The sequence below is a fragment of the Erythrolamprus reginae genome, chromosome 4, assembly GCF_031021105.1.
Source record: "Erythrolamprus reginae isolate rEryReg1 chromosome 4, rEryReg1.hap1, whole genome shotgun sequence".
NCBI classification, from domain to species: domain Eukaryota; kingdom Metazoa; phylum Chordata; class Lepidosauria; order Squamata; family Dipsadidae; genus Erythrolamprus; species Erythrolamprus reginae.
This window is the reverse complement of record NC_091953.1, coordinates 78852377-78866578: the sequence shown is the minus strand read 5'-3', so window position 1 is coordinate 78866578 and position 14202 is coordinate 78852377. Positions and strand designations below refer to the sequence as shown.

General features: G+C 47.6%; 1 protein-coding gene across 6 annotated transcripts in view; it reads right to left on the bottom strand.

Annotated features, from left to right (window-relative positions):
* Positions 1 to 14202, bottom strand: part of ACOT9 (acyl-CoA thioesterase 9) — a 90199-nt gene that overhangs the window by 18634 nt on the left and 57363 nt on the right. For all 6 annotated transcript variants that reach the window (XM_070750710.1, XM_070750714.1, XM_070750711.1 and 3 more), the window contains one exon: positions 13367 to 13470. In XM_070750710.1, coding sequence (XP_070606811.1) covers positions 13367 to 13470 — 104 coding nt within the window. The remainder of the gene's footprint in view (positions 1 to 13366; positions 13471 to 14202) is intronic.

The window sequence follows — 14202 nt, the reverse complement described above, 5'->3', positions numbered from 1 at the left end:
TTTAAAAGCCAACACAATCCTAAGCTGCATCAACAAGGGGATACACTCCAAGACTAGAGAGGCATTAATACCACTCAATAATTCCCTGGTCAGACCACACCTGGAGTATTGCATCCAGTTCTGGTCACCACACTTCTAAAGAAACATAGAGACTCTGGAAAGGGTACAGAAAAGAGCAACCAAAATGATAAGGGGACTAGAAGAAGAGAGATTGCTGGAACTGGGCACGGATAGCCTAGTAAAAAGAAGGGCCGGGGGGGGGACATAATAGCAGTACACAGGTGCTTGAGGGGTTGCCACAGAGAGGAAGGGGTCACATTATTTTCCAGGGCACCAGTGGGCCAGACGAGGAACAATGGTTGGAAGCTGACCAAGGAGAGATTCAACCTGGAAATAAGGAAGAATTTCCTGACAGTCAGAGTGATCAACCAGTGTACTGGCCTGCCAGCGGAGGTTGTGAACACCCCAACTCTGGACATTTTCAAGAGGAGATTGGAATGCCATCTCTCTGGGGAGGTGCAGGATTTCCTGCTTGAGCAGGGGGCTGGACTTGATGACCTACAAGGTCCCTTTCAACTCTAATAAAATAAAACTGTATACAGTGATCCCTCGATTATCGCGAGGGTTCCGTTCCAAGACCCCTCGCGATAATCGATTTTTCACGATGTAGGGTTGCGGAAGTAAAAACACCATCTGCGCATGTGTGCTTTTTTCATGGCCGCGCAGGCGCAGATGGTGGAGTTTGCGTGGGCGGCGGGGAAACCCCAATCTTTGTCTGCTCGCTGCTGCTGCGGCCGCCCAGCAGCTGATCTGCTCGGCAGCGCAGCGAGGAGCCGAATCGAGGTTTCCCCTTTGCGTGGGCGGTGGGGAAACCCCGATCTTCGTCTGCTCGCTGCTGCTGCGGCCGCCCAGCAGCTGATCTGCTCGGCAGCGCAGCAGCAGCAAGCAGACGAAGATCGGGGTTTCCCCGCCGCCCACGCAAAGGGGAAACCCCGATTCGGCTCCTCGCTGCGCTGCCGGGCGGCCGAAGGAACCTTCCCTGGGTCTTCCTCGCTGATGCCGCCGCTCGCCCGCCGCCCGCCGCCCCCCCGCCGCCCGCCAGCAAGAGGGGGAGAGATAGAGAAAGAGAGAGAAGGAAAGAAAGAGATGAGAGAGGGAGGAAGAGAGTGTGAGAGAGGAAGAAGCAAGATAGAGAAAGAGAGAGAGAAAGATGAGAAAGGAAGGAAGAGAGTGACGTCATCGGGTGGGAAAAATCGCGATATAGCGTTTCGCGAAGAACGAGATCACAAAAATCGAGGGATCACTGTATTGTTTTTGCTTTGCTTTTCTTAATTTGTAAGCTATCTTATTCATGTTCTCAAAGTATTTTTGTTTTGCCCTTTTGATTTTCTGGACCAGCTCATCATATATTAGTAAGTTTAACTGATGTCTCTTTTTCCCTTTATTTAATGTTTTGTGGTTCTTCCTGGTGTGAATCCTGAATTATTTTGAGTTCTTATTGCAATCTAACTTGTTGATGTTTCTTCTCTTTTTTTTTCTTTATTGTATATGTGGCTATTTGGAATGCTGACAATATGCTGTCATTAGAACCCTCATATATGCTTTGGTTATATCCCAAAGATTCTAGGTTGAAGTGTCTTCCTTTTTATTAACCATTTAAAATTGATTTAACTCTTTATTTAACATCTATTTAAATTCTTTATTATTAAGTAGTTGCCAGTCCATAATTCATCTATTTTTTCCCTTTTTCCCTGTCCATGTTAGTGTTACAGGAGTGTGGTCTGCACATTCATTACATTCAATTTCAATTCTACTGGTATTATTTCTTAAATTTGGGGTCATCCAGGCCATATCTATCCACAACCGTGTTCTATGTGAATTGGAAAAAAGGTACTGTATAATGGTTTTTTGTGTGGTGTAACTCTCTCCAGGTGTCGTATTGTTTTGTATTTGATGAATATATGTTTATTAAAAGTATGGATTTTGTCTCTATTTCCAATTTAACCATAGGAATTCTTCATTTCTCATCTGCATAAATTAAATTTTATTTTATTTTCTCTTTTATGTAGGTTGCTAATACCTTTTTTAAATTAACTGATACAAATGTATATATTTTCCCTAATTTTTTATTTTCCAATAGTTTGTTATGTTCTTTTTTGATATGAACTTCCTGGAGCAATATTACATCTAAATCCATTTTTTAAAAAATTGTAAATATTTTATTCCTTTTTTCCGGAGGATTAAGTCCGTTGATATTGATCAAGATTAGTTTAATATCTTCTCCCATTTCTATTCAATGGGAGTAATTCTTTGGCTTCCTTGTGACCCCAGGTTCTCTTACTACCTCTTGTATTCTTTCCTTGTCTCTCTTCTGTCTTTCTTCTATCACTTCTTGTTGTTGTTTCTTGTTCTTTATCCTTTCTCTTTCATTTTCTCTTTTCATAAAAATTCTGTGCTTTCTCCACTGAATCTATTTTTTATTGTTTTATCCTGCCATGTTATTCAAATCCCCTCCCGTAATAGCCATCTAAATGACTCATTGTGTTTTATGAGTTTGATATTAAGAAGTAATATTGTTGTCTCGTATTTCTAATTCTTTTTGGTATTTGTTTTAATGCTATTACTTCTTTTCCCATATAGGTAAATGTTTCCTCTTTTGGTTTCTCCTTATAAATTTTACGTGCAGTTCTTTCGGTAATTTATTCCTTCTCGCATAATTAGTATATCTCAATAAGCCTGATCTGTTTCTTGGATCATGTTTATTTCTTGTTTATCTATTTGCATCATTGCTTCCAGAATTTCTGCTATATTTTCCTTTACATTCTCAACCTTTTCTTCTGTATTTTAAAATCACAACTGAAAAGCTGCCCTTTCCCATTCTAAATACATAATTGGTTTTTCCAGATCCTTATTGGCTAGAATCACCATGTTTCCTACTTTAGCCTCTGTTTGTTCCACTTTCACTTCTATTGTTTTTTATTTTGCATTCATTTTCTATTATTTTATTTTGAATTTTCTCAATTTTATCGTTCATATTTTTTATCTTCTCTTTCATCTCCTGCATCTCTGTTTTTGCATGATGGGACCTTGTTTCCTCATGGTTATTGGCAATCGTTTCCTGTGTTTTATTTATCAATTATTGAATTGTCACTATAGTCTCTTGGATACTCTGCAATATTGCTTGCATATTTTATATATTAATTGTTGCATTATCTTTGTCTTTATCTTTTTCACCTTCTATCATTGTTTTTTTTAATTTTGTACTGGTGGGGATGTAACTAGATGTAATATAGTTTTTTTCCCTAGTCTGATTATCACATTTGAAGTAGCCATTTTTATCTTACACACAGCTTTACACAAGTTTTCAATTATAGCTATTTTTCTAACAATTACTTTTGTTATATTTATAAAGTTATAATTTATACATATAGTTTATTTGTCAAAATAGATCTATAGTAGTCTCCCTTCCTTTTCATTATCAGCAAATATATGTTACATCTACACACACATACACACACACACACATGTATATATTATATATAGTTTATAAAGTTATAAAGTTTTTAACTTTTGCCTTTATCTTAACTATTCTTACTTAAATTTACAACTCCAAAATTATTATCTATATTCAATCTATTTAATGTTATAATTTCCTTTAAAACTATAACAATTACAGTTACTAAGAAATCTCAAACATTCATAAGAATAATACAGAAATATTAAAACCAAATATTAATTAACAATGATACAGAAGAACCGTTGTACTCACCTGAACGGTCTTCTCCAGGTCCTGGAAGGAGAGTCCATCATGGGTTTAGCTCGAGTCTTATTGGTAGGGACTGAGTTATAAATTAATATAATTATCATATTAATTAGGTACCGCCCCCTTGCTGCCCCTGTACCTCAGTTTTAAAAAACGAATTCAAGTAGTAACAGAAATTTATTGAACAACCAACCACAACCAGTAACTGAATGCCACAATAACCATGGTTCAATGGGAGGGTATGGACTCTCCTTCCAGGACCTGGAGAAGACCGTTCAGGTGAGTACAACGGTTCTTCTCCCATGTCTCTGGAAGGAGAGTCCATCATGGGATATACCCAAGTTCCAGAGTTCCAGGGAGGGATATCATTGAATCATGTCCTAGTAGGATCACACACTTGCTGCAAAACTCTCCTCCCAAAGGACGCCTCGGCCGAAGCAAATGTGTCCAGTTTATAGTGCCTTATAAAGGTGGTAGGGGAGGCCCACGTGGCCGCCCTACAGATGTCCTCTATCGATGCCTGTGTAGCCCATGCCGCTGAAGTAGCGGCACTGCGAGTCGAATGAGCCGTGATTCCACTAGGCAATGTCCGGGAATCTGCTTTGTATGCCTCTGTGATACAAAGCTTCAACCACTGGCTAATGGTCTGCGAAGACACCTTGAGGCCCAATCGATGTTGACTAAACGAGACAAACAGAGCCTCCGACTTGCGGAAAGGAGCAGTGCGCCTAATATAGAGTTTCACAGCTCTGCGCACGTCTACTTTATGCCACTTAAGCTCCAGCGGATGTGACCCATGCACGCAGAAATCTGGCAGGACAAGTTCCTGTGTCCGATGAAAATGGGTGTTGACCTTTGGTATGAACGTTGGGTCCAAACGGAGAACAACCTTATTAGGATGAAACGTACAAAGGTCCGGCCTTACTGACAAGGCAGACAGTTCCGACACTCGTCGTGCCGATGTAATGGCCACCAAGAACGCAGTCTTAAGGGATAACATCCTTAAAGAAACCGTCCTCAGCGGCTCGAATGGTGGCGCTGTGAGCGCTTGTAATACTATGGTAAGATCCCAAGTAGGAAAACGTCGTATTGGTGGGGGATGCTGATTGGCAGCCCCTTTCAGAAAGTCCCTGATCAAGGCATGGTGAGCCAACGAACCACCATTTTCAGGTCGAACAATCGTTGCCAAAGCTGCCACCTGTCTTTTTAAGGTGTTGGGAGCCAGCCCTTTCTCTAGGCCGGATTGTAAGAATTCCAACACCACTACTACACTAGCATCCTGCGGTCGCTGATGTCTATCCCTACAAAAGGTGGTGAATGCGGTCCAAGTGGCCTGGTAAATCCTAGTCGTTGAAGGCCTCCTGGCCGACTGGATCGTAGTGATGACATTCTCAGGAATATGCCAGGCTCTCAATCTGTCCCCTTCAAGTGCCAAGCGGTCAGATGGAACCACTGTGGCTCCGGATGAGAGATTGCTCCCTGAGTGAGGATGATTTGGTCGTCCGGGATCCGCCAGGGTGGAACGATTGAGAGTCCCATTAGGTCGGCGAACCAAGCCCTCCGCGGCCAATGGGATGCCATCAGGATGATCTCCGCCTGTTCCACTATGATCTTCTCTATCACCTTGGGAATAAGTGGTGTTGGCGGGAAGGCGTATAGCAGTTCTTTGGGCCATGGGGAGTGTAAGGCATTGGTCCCCTCGGCTCCTGGCGTGGGAAACCTGGAATAAAACCGGGGAAGCTGAGTATTGTACGTAGTCGCAAACAGTTCCACCGTCGGGTTGCCAAACCTTTTGGTCACCTGCTGGAACAACCGCGGGGTTAGGCTCCACTCCCCTGGGTCTACTGTTTGTCGACTTAGCCAATCCGCCTGAGTATTGGCGTCCCCCACAATGTGCTCCACATGGAGAGATGCCAGGTGGACCTCTGCCCAGTCGAAGAGGAGCTGAGTTTCCTCCATCAGTCTGAGAGATCTGGTCCCCCCCTGGTGGTTGAGATGCGCCCTGATCGCGACATTGTCCGTACGGACCAGCACATGCCTTCCCTGAAGGAACGGAGTGAAAGTTAGCAGGGCGAGGCAGACAGCTTTCAGCTCCAGGAAGTTGATATTCGTTGGGGTCAAGTCCTGGGGAAGCCACAACCCCTGAGTCACGTGACAGTCCACATGTGCCCCCCAACCAAGGAGGCTTGCATCCGTGGTCACAATGACTTGTTGTAAGTGGCCAAAGGGAGACCCTTGATGTATTGCCCGGGACTGCCACCATTTCAAGGAGGCCCGCAGGCGACTTCCTACCGTGACCAGTTTGTGTGTATGACTGACCCGTCGTTTTTGGTACGGGAGTAATGTCCATTGCAGCGTGCGAAAATGATACCGTGCCCAGGGGACAATGTCCACGCATGACACTAGTGTCCCGAGCACCTTGGATAAAAGGGCCAGCGTTACCATCCGCTGGTGCTGCAACTTGTTGACTAAGGCCTGAATGTTGCGTCGTCGTTCCAGTGACAGGTAAACTTCCATGGTGGTGGTGTCTATCACCGCGCCGAGATGAGTAATAGTGGAGGTGGGGAAAAGGTGACTCTTTCCCTCGTTTATCGTAAAGCCATGTTCCTGCAACAGTGTTAACGTGGCTCGTAGGTCTCGCTGCGCAGTCGCCAGATCCCTGGCCAGTAAGAGGATATCGTCCAAGTAAGCGATTAGTCTTATCGATCGGGACCGTAAGAAAGCGATCAGCGAGTCCAGTAACTTCGTGAAGGTACGCGGGGCGGAGGATAGTCCAAAAGGCATTGCCCGGTACTGGTAGTGCGTCCCCTGGACATAAAACCGGAGATATCTCCGGTGTCCCGGATGGATGGGGATATGCAAATACGCCTCCTTCAGGTCGATGGATGACATGAGATCTCGGTTCCTGATTGACGCGAGAATGGTGCGAAGGGAGGCCATTTTGAACCTGCGGTATAGCACATACCTGTTTAGGCGTTTCAGGTTCAAAATTAGCCTGCAACCTCCCGATGACTTGGGTACTATGAAGACCCTGGAGTAGAACCCCATGCCCTCCATGTGGGTTGGCACCCTCTCGATGGCGTGGATCTCTAGGAGGTGTGCAATCTCTTGCTCTAGCAATGCCCGCTTGGCAGCATCGGCGGGTACTGGACAGGGCACAAAATGGGTAGGTGGAAGGCATAAGAATTCGAGGCGAAGCCCTCGGGTCACAGTGTCCAAAATCCAAGCATCAGAGGTTGTGGCCGTCCAGGCGGTACAAAACCTTTGGAGTTTTCCCCCCAAAGGGATCTGCCCTGTGGAGTCACTTGGCTCCACGGAAACCTCGTTGGTTGGAGCCACGAAAGGGCCGTTTTGACGGTTGATATCCTCTGCCCCGGCCCTGGAAGTAGGTCCTATCGCTGCGGTACGAATAGGACTGACCATAATGGCCCTGCGAGTAAGGCCTGGAGGCCTGGGTAACTCCAGAAGCTGGGTCCCATCGAAATGGCTGCCGGCGTCGGTATGGGGTGCTATTGCGATCCTGGCGCCTAGAGGATCTGGTGAGGACCTTCCTCTTGTCCTTGTCCTCCACCAGAACAGCCTCCAACACCTCCCCGAACAACTTCGTGCCTTCAAAAGGGGCAGATGACAAGCGCCACTTCGACTTGGCATCCGCCTGCCAGTGTCGAAGCCAAAGTAGGCGACGAGAAGAGATAGTAGAGGCCATGCCCCTTGCGGCAAATTTCGCTGCGTGTAAGGTAGCGTCCGCCGAGAATTCGGCCGCAGCCAGGAGCTTGTTGAGATCCTGTTTGAGACGAGGATCTTCAGGTCCCATCCGAGCCTGAACCTCCTGGAGCCACATGATGGATGCTCTATTAAAGATGGATGCCGTTGATGCAGCTCGTAGGGCCCAAGCTGCCATCTGATGGGCCTTTTTCAGAAGGGTTTCGGCCCGTCTCTCATCTGGCTTAAGACTATCCGCCGTTTCGGAAGGAAAGGCGGCATTGGACACCAGTGTGGCTACCGGCTTGTCCACAGGCGGAAACTGTAATAGATTCTCCATCTCGCTATCAAAGGTGTAGAAACGACGCTCTACATTAGAAGGGCCTTGGGCCGCTGCTGGGTGTTGCCAGGTGCGCTTGATGTTCTCTAAGAATATCTCCATTGCAGGAACAGTATCGGACTCCCTGGGCTGCTCCTTACACAGGGAAGCAGAAGTTCTGAGTCCATCACCTGCATCCGGAGGTGCCGCCGCACCTGGCACATCCAAGGTTTGTTTCACCTTGTGCAAGAGTAGCCTAAATAATGTTGGCTTAAATAGCCCCGCGGGAGCAGGTTGTTCTGGAAAGGCATACTCATCATCAGACAGTTCATTGTTCCCATGCTCACTGTCTTCTTCCAGCAGCCCAGTGTCTCCTGCCAGTGAATCCAGCCCAGGTGGGGGCGGTGGTGCTGACCAAAGGTCCCTGGGATGGTATGACTGCTATAATGGAGGTGTCACACCCTGGGCCCCAACCACCATTCCCTGCGCATAAACGTTAGCAATCATGTCCTGCAGGGATGGCGGGAAGGCCTGCCAGGCATCAGCTTGGGATCTAAGCCCTGCAGCTGTAGGTGTGAAAGATGCAGAAGGGGCCCCAGTTGGCTGGGTTGCAGTAGAAGGCCCATAGTAAACCTGGCTGACTGAAGCAGGCCTCTCAGATCTGGCATGAGGTGAAGGTAATGGTGGAGTAGGGCACGGTAAGGCCTGGCGGTCTGGAGACCAGTCCTTCTCTGTAGCAGAACCCAGAGCTCCCAATGCCAGTGTCCCTGCTTGTGGAAGCGGCTGGAATGGGGGTACATGCAGAACCCCTGAGGCTGGAGAAGCCAATGCTGCATCTAAGCGTTGCTCTAAAGCCCTTATTTTTCTCTCAGCCTCCTTCAAAGAGGAAGAGGTTTGGGAGGACTTGGCCTTGGACTTAGAAGAAGTCCTTTCTTTGCCCTTGGGGGGTGCCGGAGCAGATTGGATTTGCTCCCCTCCCTGATCCATCTGCTGATCAGCCATCCTTATAGAAATGGGGCAGCGTTTACTCACAAAACTGTAGAAATCGTTATACTAGAAGCACTACACGAAGCCTGAATCCACACAGAATGAAAGATTTAATTCCTGACAGTTGCTCACCACGTGAGTAGCTGAGCCAATGAAGCGTGTTGCCGGGCAGAATAAAGGCCTGGCTCCTGGCGCCCTGCCAAATCGCGCCTAAATCCGAGCGGGAAATTCCTCCCGCGTGTCATCTGCAGGTTAAAATGGCGGGCGCTACCAACTGCCGCCCTGGGGGGGGGTGTGAGGTCCCCCTGATTACAATATGCACGGCCCTTCAGGCGCCGTGACTTTTTGCTGCTTGCCAAAAGGCTTGGGGATTCCCCGCTCTCCGCTGGGGTCCCCAGCGGCCGCTCGCTTTGTTCCGCGGCTTCAGCTGCAAGCGCTTTGAGGCTTGTAATAGCAATCAGCTGTGAGGCGCTCCGAAACTGATCCCGGCTTCAGCCAGGCAGCGCGCCTGCCGCTCGGTCAAGGCGCAGCCTTTCCTCATCAATTGGAAACGTTTTCCGCTGCCCCCTTAAGTGGGTAGGGGGCGGACCCCTCCCACTTGGGGTGAATAAGCTAGATATGGCCACGGAGGTCAGGGATCTCCAGCTCAACCTTCCTCGTCAGGGCAGTACTCGCGGGGAGAAGAGGCCCCATGAGGAGATCGTTGGGGGCGCTGCCCGCGGAGGGCAGAAACCCCTAAACGATGAAATGATCTGTGAAGACAGAAAAAACAAGATTAAAGGCAATACAGTACATTCATATACATTTATTACAATAATACTTTATTAAATCAACATTTTCTAAGACTACTCCCTCAGGAGTAAAAAACTCAGAGTCCCTTCCTTGACTGAGTTTTTTAAAACTGAGGTACAGGGGCAGCAAGGGGGCGGTACCTAATTAATATGATAATTATATTAATTTATAACTCAGTCCCTACCAATAAGACTCGAGCTAAACCCATGATGGACTCTCCTTCCAGAGACATGGGAGAATAAGAGAAACTTTAATACTTACCAAGGCTTTCCTTCGTTGTATTTAGTCCAAGCCCAATTAGGAATTTGGTAAAACCCCAAACGCCCTCTGAAAGCCCTCAGGGTCCATCAGTCCTATTAGTTTTGTCCTTTCCAATCTAGTTTTTTAGTTTTTTTCTCTCTTCTTCATCTTCTCTTGTTACATTCACTATATTATTATTGTTGTTGTTGTTATTATTGTTATTAAAAAGTTTCACTAGACCAATCCTTGAATACAGCTCATCTGTCTGGAACCTACACCACATTTCGGACATAAACACTCCAGAAAATGTCCAGAGATACTTCACTAGAAAACCCCTCCACTCCTCCACTCGGAACAGAATACCCTACGCAACTAAATTTACAATCCTAGGTTTAGAACCCTTATAACTACATCGCATAGCCCATAAAATCATCTGTACACCATCCTTCCTGTCAACAATCACTTCAGCTTCAACCACAACAACACACAAGGACACAACAGATACAAACTTAAAGTAAACGGCTCTAAACTCAACTGCAGGAAATGCGATTTTAGTCCCCAAGTAGTTGATGCATGGAACTCACTATCAGACTCTGTAGCATCATCACCTAACCCCCAAAATTTTACCCTTATACTATCCACTGTTGACCTCTCCTGATTCCTAAGAGGTCAGGAAGGAGCATGCATATGTGCACTAGAGCAGTGTTTCCCAACCTTTTTTGAGCCGCGGCACATTATTCATATTTTCAAAATCCTGGGGAACACTGAACGGTGGGGTGGGGGGGTGGCTAAAGAAAAGTTTTGACAAAAAAAAAATCTTCCTCCATTTCGCTCTATTTCTCCCTCCCTCTTTCTCTCTCTTCCTTCCTTCCCTTCTTTCTCTCTCTCCATCCCTCTTTCTTTCTTCCTCTTTTTTGCTCTCTTTCTCTCTCCCTCCTTCCCTCCCTATGTCTTTCTCTCTCCCTTGCTCTCTCTGCCTCTCTTGCTATCTCTCTTTCATTCTCTCTCTTTCTCTCTCTCTTGCTATCTCTTTCTCTCTGTGTCTCTCTTTCTCTGTCTCTCTTTCTCTCTCTCTTGCTAGCTCTCTTTCTTTCTCTCTCTCTCTCTTTCTCTTTCTCTCTCTCTCTCTCTGCCTCTCTTGCTATGTCTCCCTTGCTCTCTCTCTCTCTCTCTCTCTCTGCCTCTCTTGCTATGTCTCTCTTGCTCTCTCTCTCTTTCTCTCTCTTCCTTTCTTCTCTGCGGAGGCCGGCGAAGGTTTTTCTTATTTTAAATGTTCCGGGTGGCAGGGGGATGCGGAGCCCGCACGCACACACCCCTGACATTCTAAATCCTGCCTCAGCTGTGAGAAGAACGCCTGCCCCGCCTGTCCTGTAGCCCTTTTGCTGACAGCCTGGGACAAAAGCGCTCGGTGAAGGGACTGCAAGAGGGGCCGGGCGGGCGTTAGCAGCCGGATGAGGAGGATGAGAAGCCGCTGCAGCCACCCCCAATCCCCCCCCTTCCCTGGGTGCCTTCCAAAGGCCCCTGGAAAAAGGCAGGAGGTAGCAACGAGGCGTGAGGACAAGCAGGCAGCTTGGCGGAGGGGAAGCACTAAGGGGCTCCCCTCCTTCCCCACCCCCGCGCTTCTCTCCCGCCCTGGCTTTTGCTTCGCCCGCAGATTTCCCCGCAGTTCAAAAGGAGGCAAGACGTGGCCTGGATGAAATTGCGTGGAAATCATGGGGCGAAGCGAAAGCCAGGGCGGACTCGCAAAGGCAGGCTCAGGCTGCATGAGGAGAAAGAGGCGGAGGGAAAGAAGGCGACGGCAGCAGGACCTGCAGCTCGGTGGGCGTCTCCTCGTGGGATAGAATCCTCTCTTTCTCATGCTGCTCCCACCATGGCTGCGCGCGGTCCCGGTGCCCCTGGCTGAAGGTCGTCCTGTGGCTGGTCTTGGGCTTTACGGTTGCTTCCTGTTTCCCTCTCCTCCCTCCGCCTGTGTCTACCGCCAGCGCCTCATTCCTCGGAGCTGCCGCTTCCTTCCAGGCAGCCCAGCCACACTGCCGTAGAAAGTGCAGAGGTTATTGCCGCCACCTCTGCCTCCACTCAGGGAGCCATCGTGGTTGAGCTGAGCGAGAGGAAAAGGCGCGGTGACCACGGTGGTTCCCTGAGTGGAGGCAGAAGCGGTGGCAATAACCTCTGTGCTTTCTACGGCAGCGTGGCTGAGCTGGACGGAGGGAAGCGGCAGCTCCCACTCGAGGAACCCAAGGCAACGGGCGACGGCTTGGTGGAGGCGACGGCGGGAGACACAGGCGGGGGGAGGAGAGGGAACCAGGAAGCGACTGTGAAGCCCAAGACCATCCACAAGGCGACACTGAGGCAGGGGCGCTGGCAGCGCCCCGCCCAGCTGGAGCTTCTTGCGGCACACCTGGCCATGTCTCGCGGCACACTAGTGTGCCGCGGCACACCGGTTGGGAAACGCTGCACTAGAGTGCCTTCCGTCCACTGTTCAAATGTTTCTCTCTTACTAGTATCATGTATATAAATATTATCATATCTTTGTATACCACCAATATGTACATGACAAAACAAACAAATAAATATAAAGAAATAAATATTATCTCTGGCCAAAAGGCTTTGAAAACACACTTATGCCAGCAGGCCTTGGGCCATTGAACGATTGTATGCTGCTCCGGTCAGTAGTATGAATGACGGATGGTTGTATTTTGTTTTATATCAGGTTTTAAAGTTGTATTCATTTTTTATAGTATGTATTTTTTTTTAGTACAAACAAAATCTGAAATCCAAATATTCAAATATTATCCAGTCCAAGTCTTTAAGATTCTCCAACTTTTAAAGACTTTATTCTTTTGGTTTTTGCAATCGTATTACAATCAAACTTTCACTTAACAACTCCTCAGTTCTTTTCCTCCGGTCTGTCACAGTTTCAGTTTAGATCTCCAATGAAAGTAACAAACAGACATCCAAAGGAGAAAGTTCTTCTTATCAAAGCAACACTTTCGTTTCCTCTATTTTTCCTCATCTCGTTACTTTTACTTTCTCTCTATAAGAGCTGCTTGCCTGTTTTGACAGTTAGAGAATTTCTGCCAGTTAAATTCTTTTCTCCACTTTATCAGATATCCAATATTTTGAATCTGTATGATACTCTGATCCAACCTACTATTAATTCCTTCTTCGCTTCCTGCTAGATAGGTGCCATTGCTATAGACCTGTCAAAAGGACAGGCTTTTCTCTTTTGGTTTCTGAAACTTCTCCTAAGTGATCAGGAATCTGCTTCACACATGATCACTCTCCGTACTGTCCTCTACCCATTCACAGATCTGCCCATGATCTGTGATGCCTGAACGAGCATTGAAACAGAGAAAAAATGTGTTAGGGTCTAGGAGTCATCCTCTGCAACACATATCACTCCAGCCAATCCCATCAGAAACATGTACCTATTTCTTTTGAATACTGTTTTACTATTTGGCTATCCTGCCACAGGATTTCATTACAGGATACAGTATAGCTTGCCATATGTAAGAATCTAAATTCAGAAACCCTTAGAGCAAATGAAGCTCACTGTCATTAACCTGAAGCATGTGTATCTTCACTTCCATTGAAGTTTTTCCAACCCAGGAAACATTCCCAGTGAACTTGATATCACAATCCGGATGAATATGCTGCTTCCATAAACCTAAAAAGATATAAGAAGAAGATCAGAGCACAGATTCTAAGGACTGATAATCCACATTTATCTAAGAGAGAATACTACTACTTTTAAGAGCTCAATTTGGGGTCAGCAACCTTTTTAGGTAGCAGGCAGCTTCGTGCAACATTGTAGTATCAATTATTTTCCACTGCACTCCTGCAACTTAAGCAAAAACATTGACACTCTTGGTAATCTTGCAAGAATTTGGTCTTTTAAAACAGCGTTTCCCAACCGGTGTGCCGCGGCACACTAGTGTGCCGCGAGACATGGCCAGGTGTGCCGCAAGAAGCTCCAGCTGGGCGGGGCGCTGCCGGCGCCCCTGCCTGAGTGTCGTCCTGTGGATGGTCTTGGGCTTCACAGTCGCTTCCTGGTTCCCTCTCCTCCCCCCGCCTGTGTCTCCCGCCCTCGCCTCCACCAAGCCGTCGCCCGTTGCCTTGGATTCCTCGAGTGGGAGCTGCCGCTTCCCTCCGTCCAGCTCAGCCACGCTGCCGTAGAAAGCACAGAGGTTATTGCCACCGCTTCTGCCTCCACTCAGGGAGCCACCGTGGTCACCGCGCTTTTTCCTCTCGCTCAGCTCAACCACGATGGCTCCCTGAGTGGAGGCAGAGGTGGCGGCAATAACCTCTGCACTTTCTACAGCAGCGTGGCTGGGCTGCCTGGAAGGAAGCGGCAGCTCCGAGGAATGAGGCGCTGGCGGTAGACACAGGCGGAGGGAGG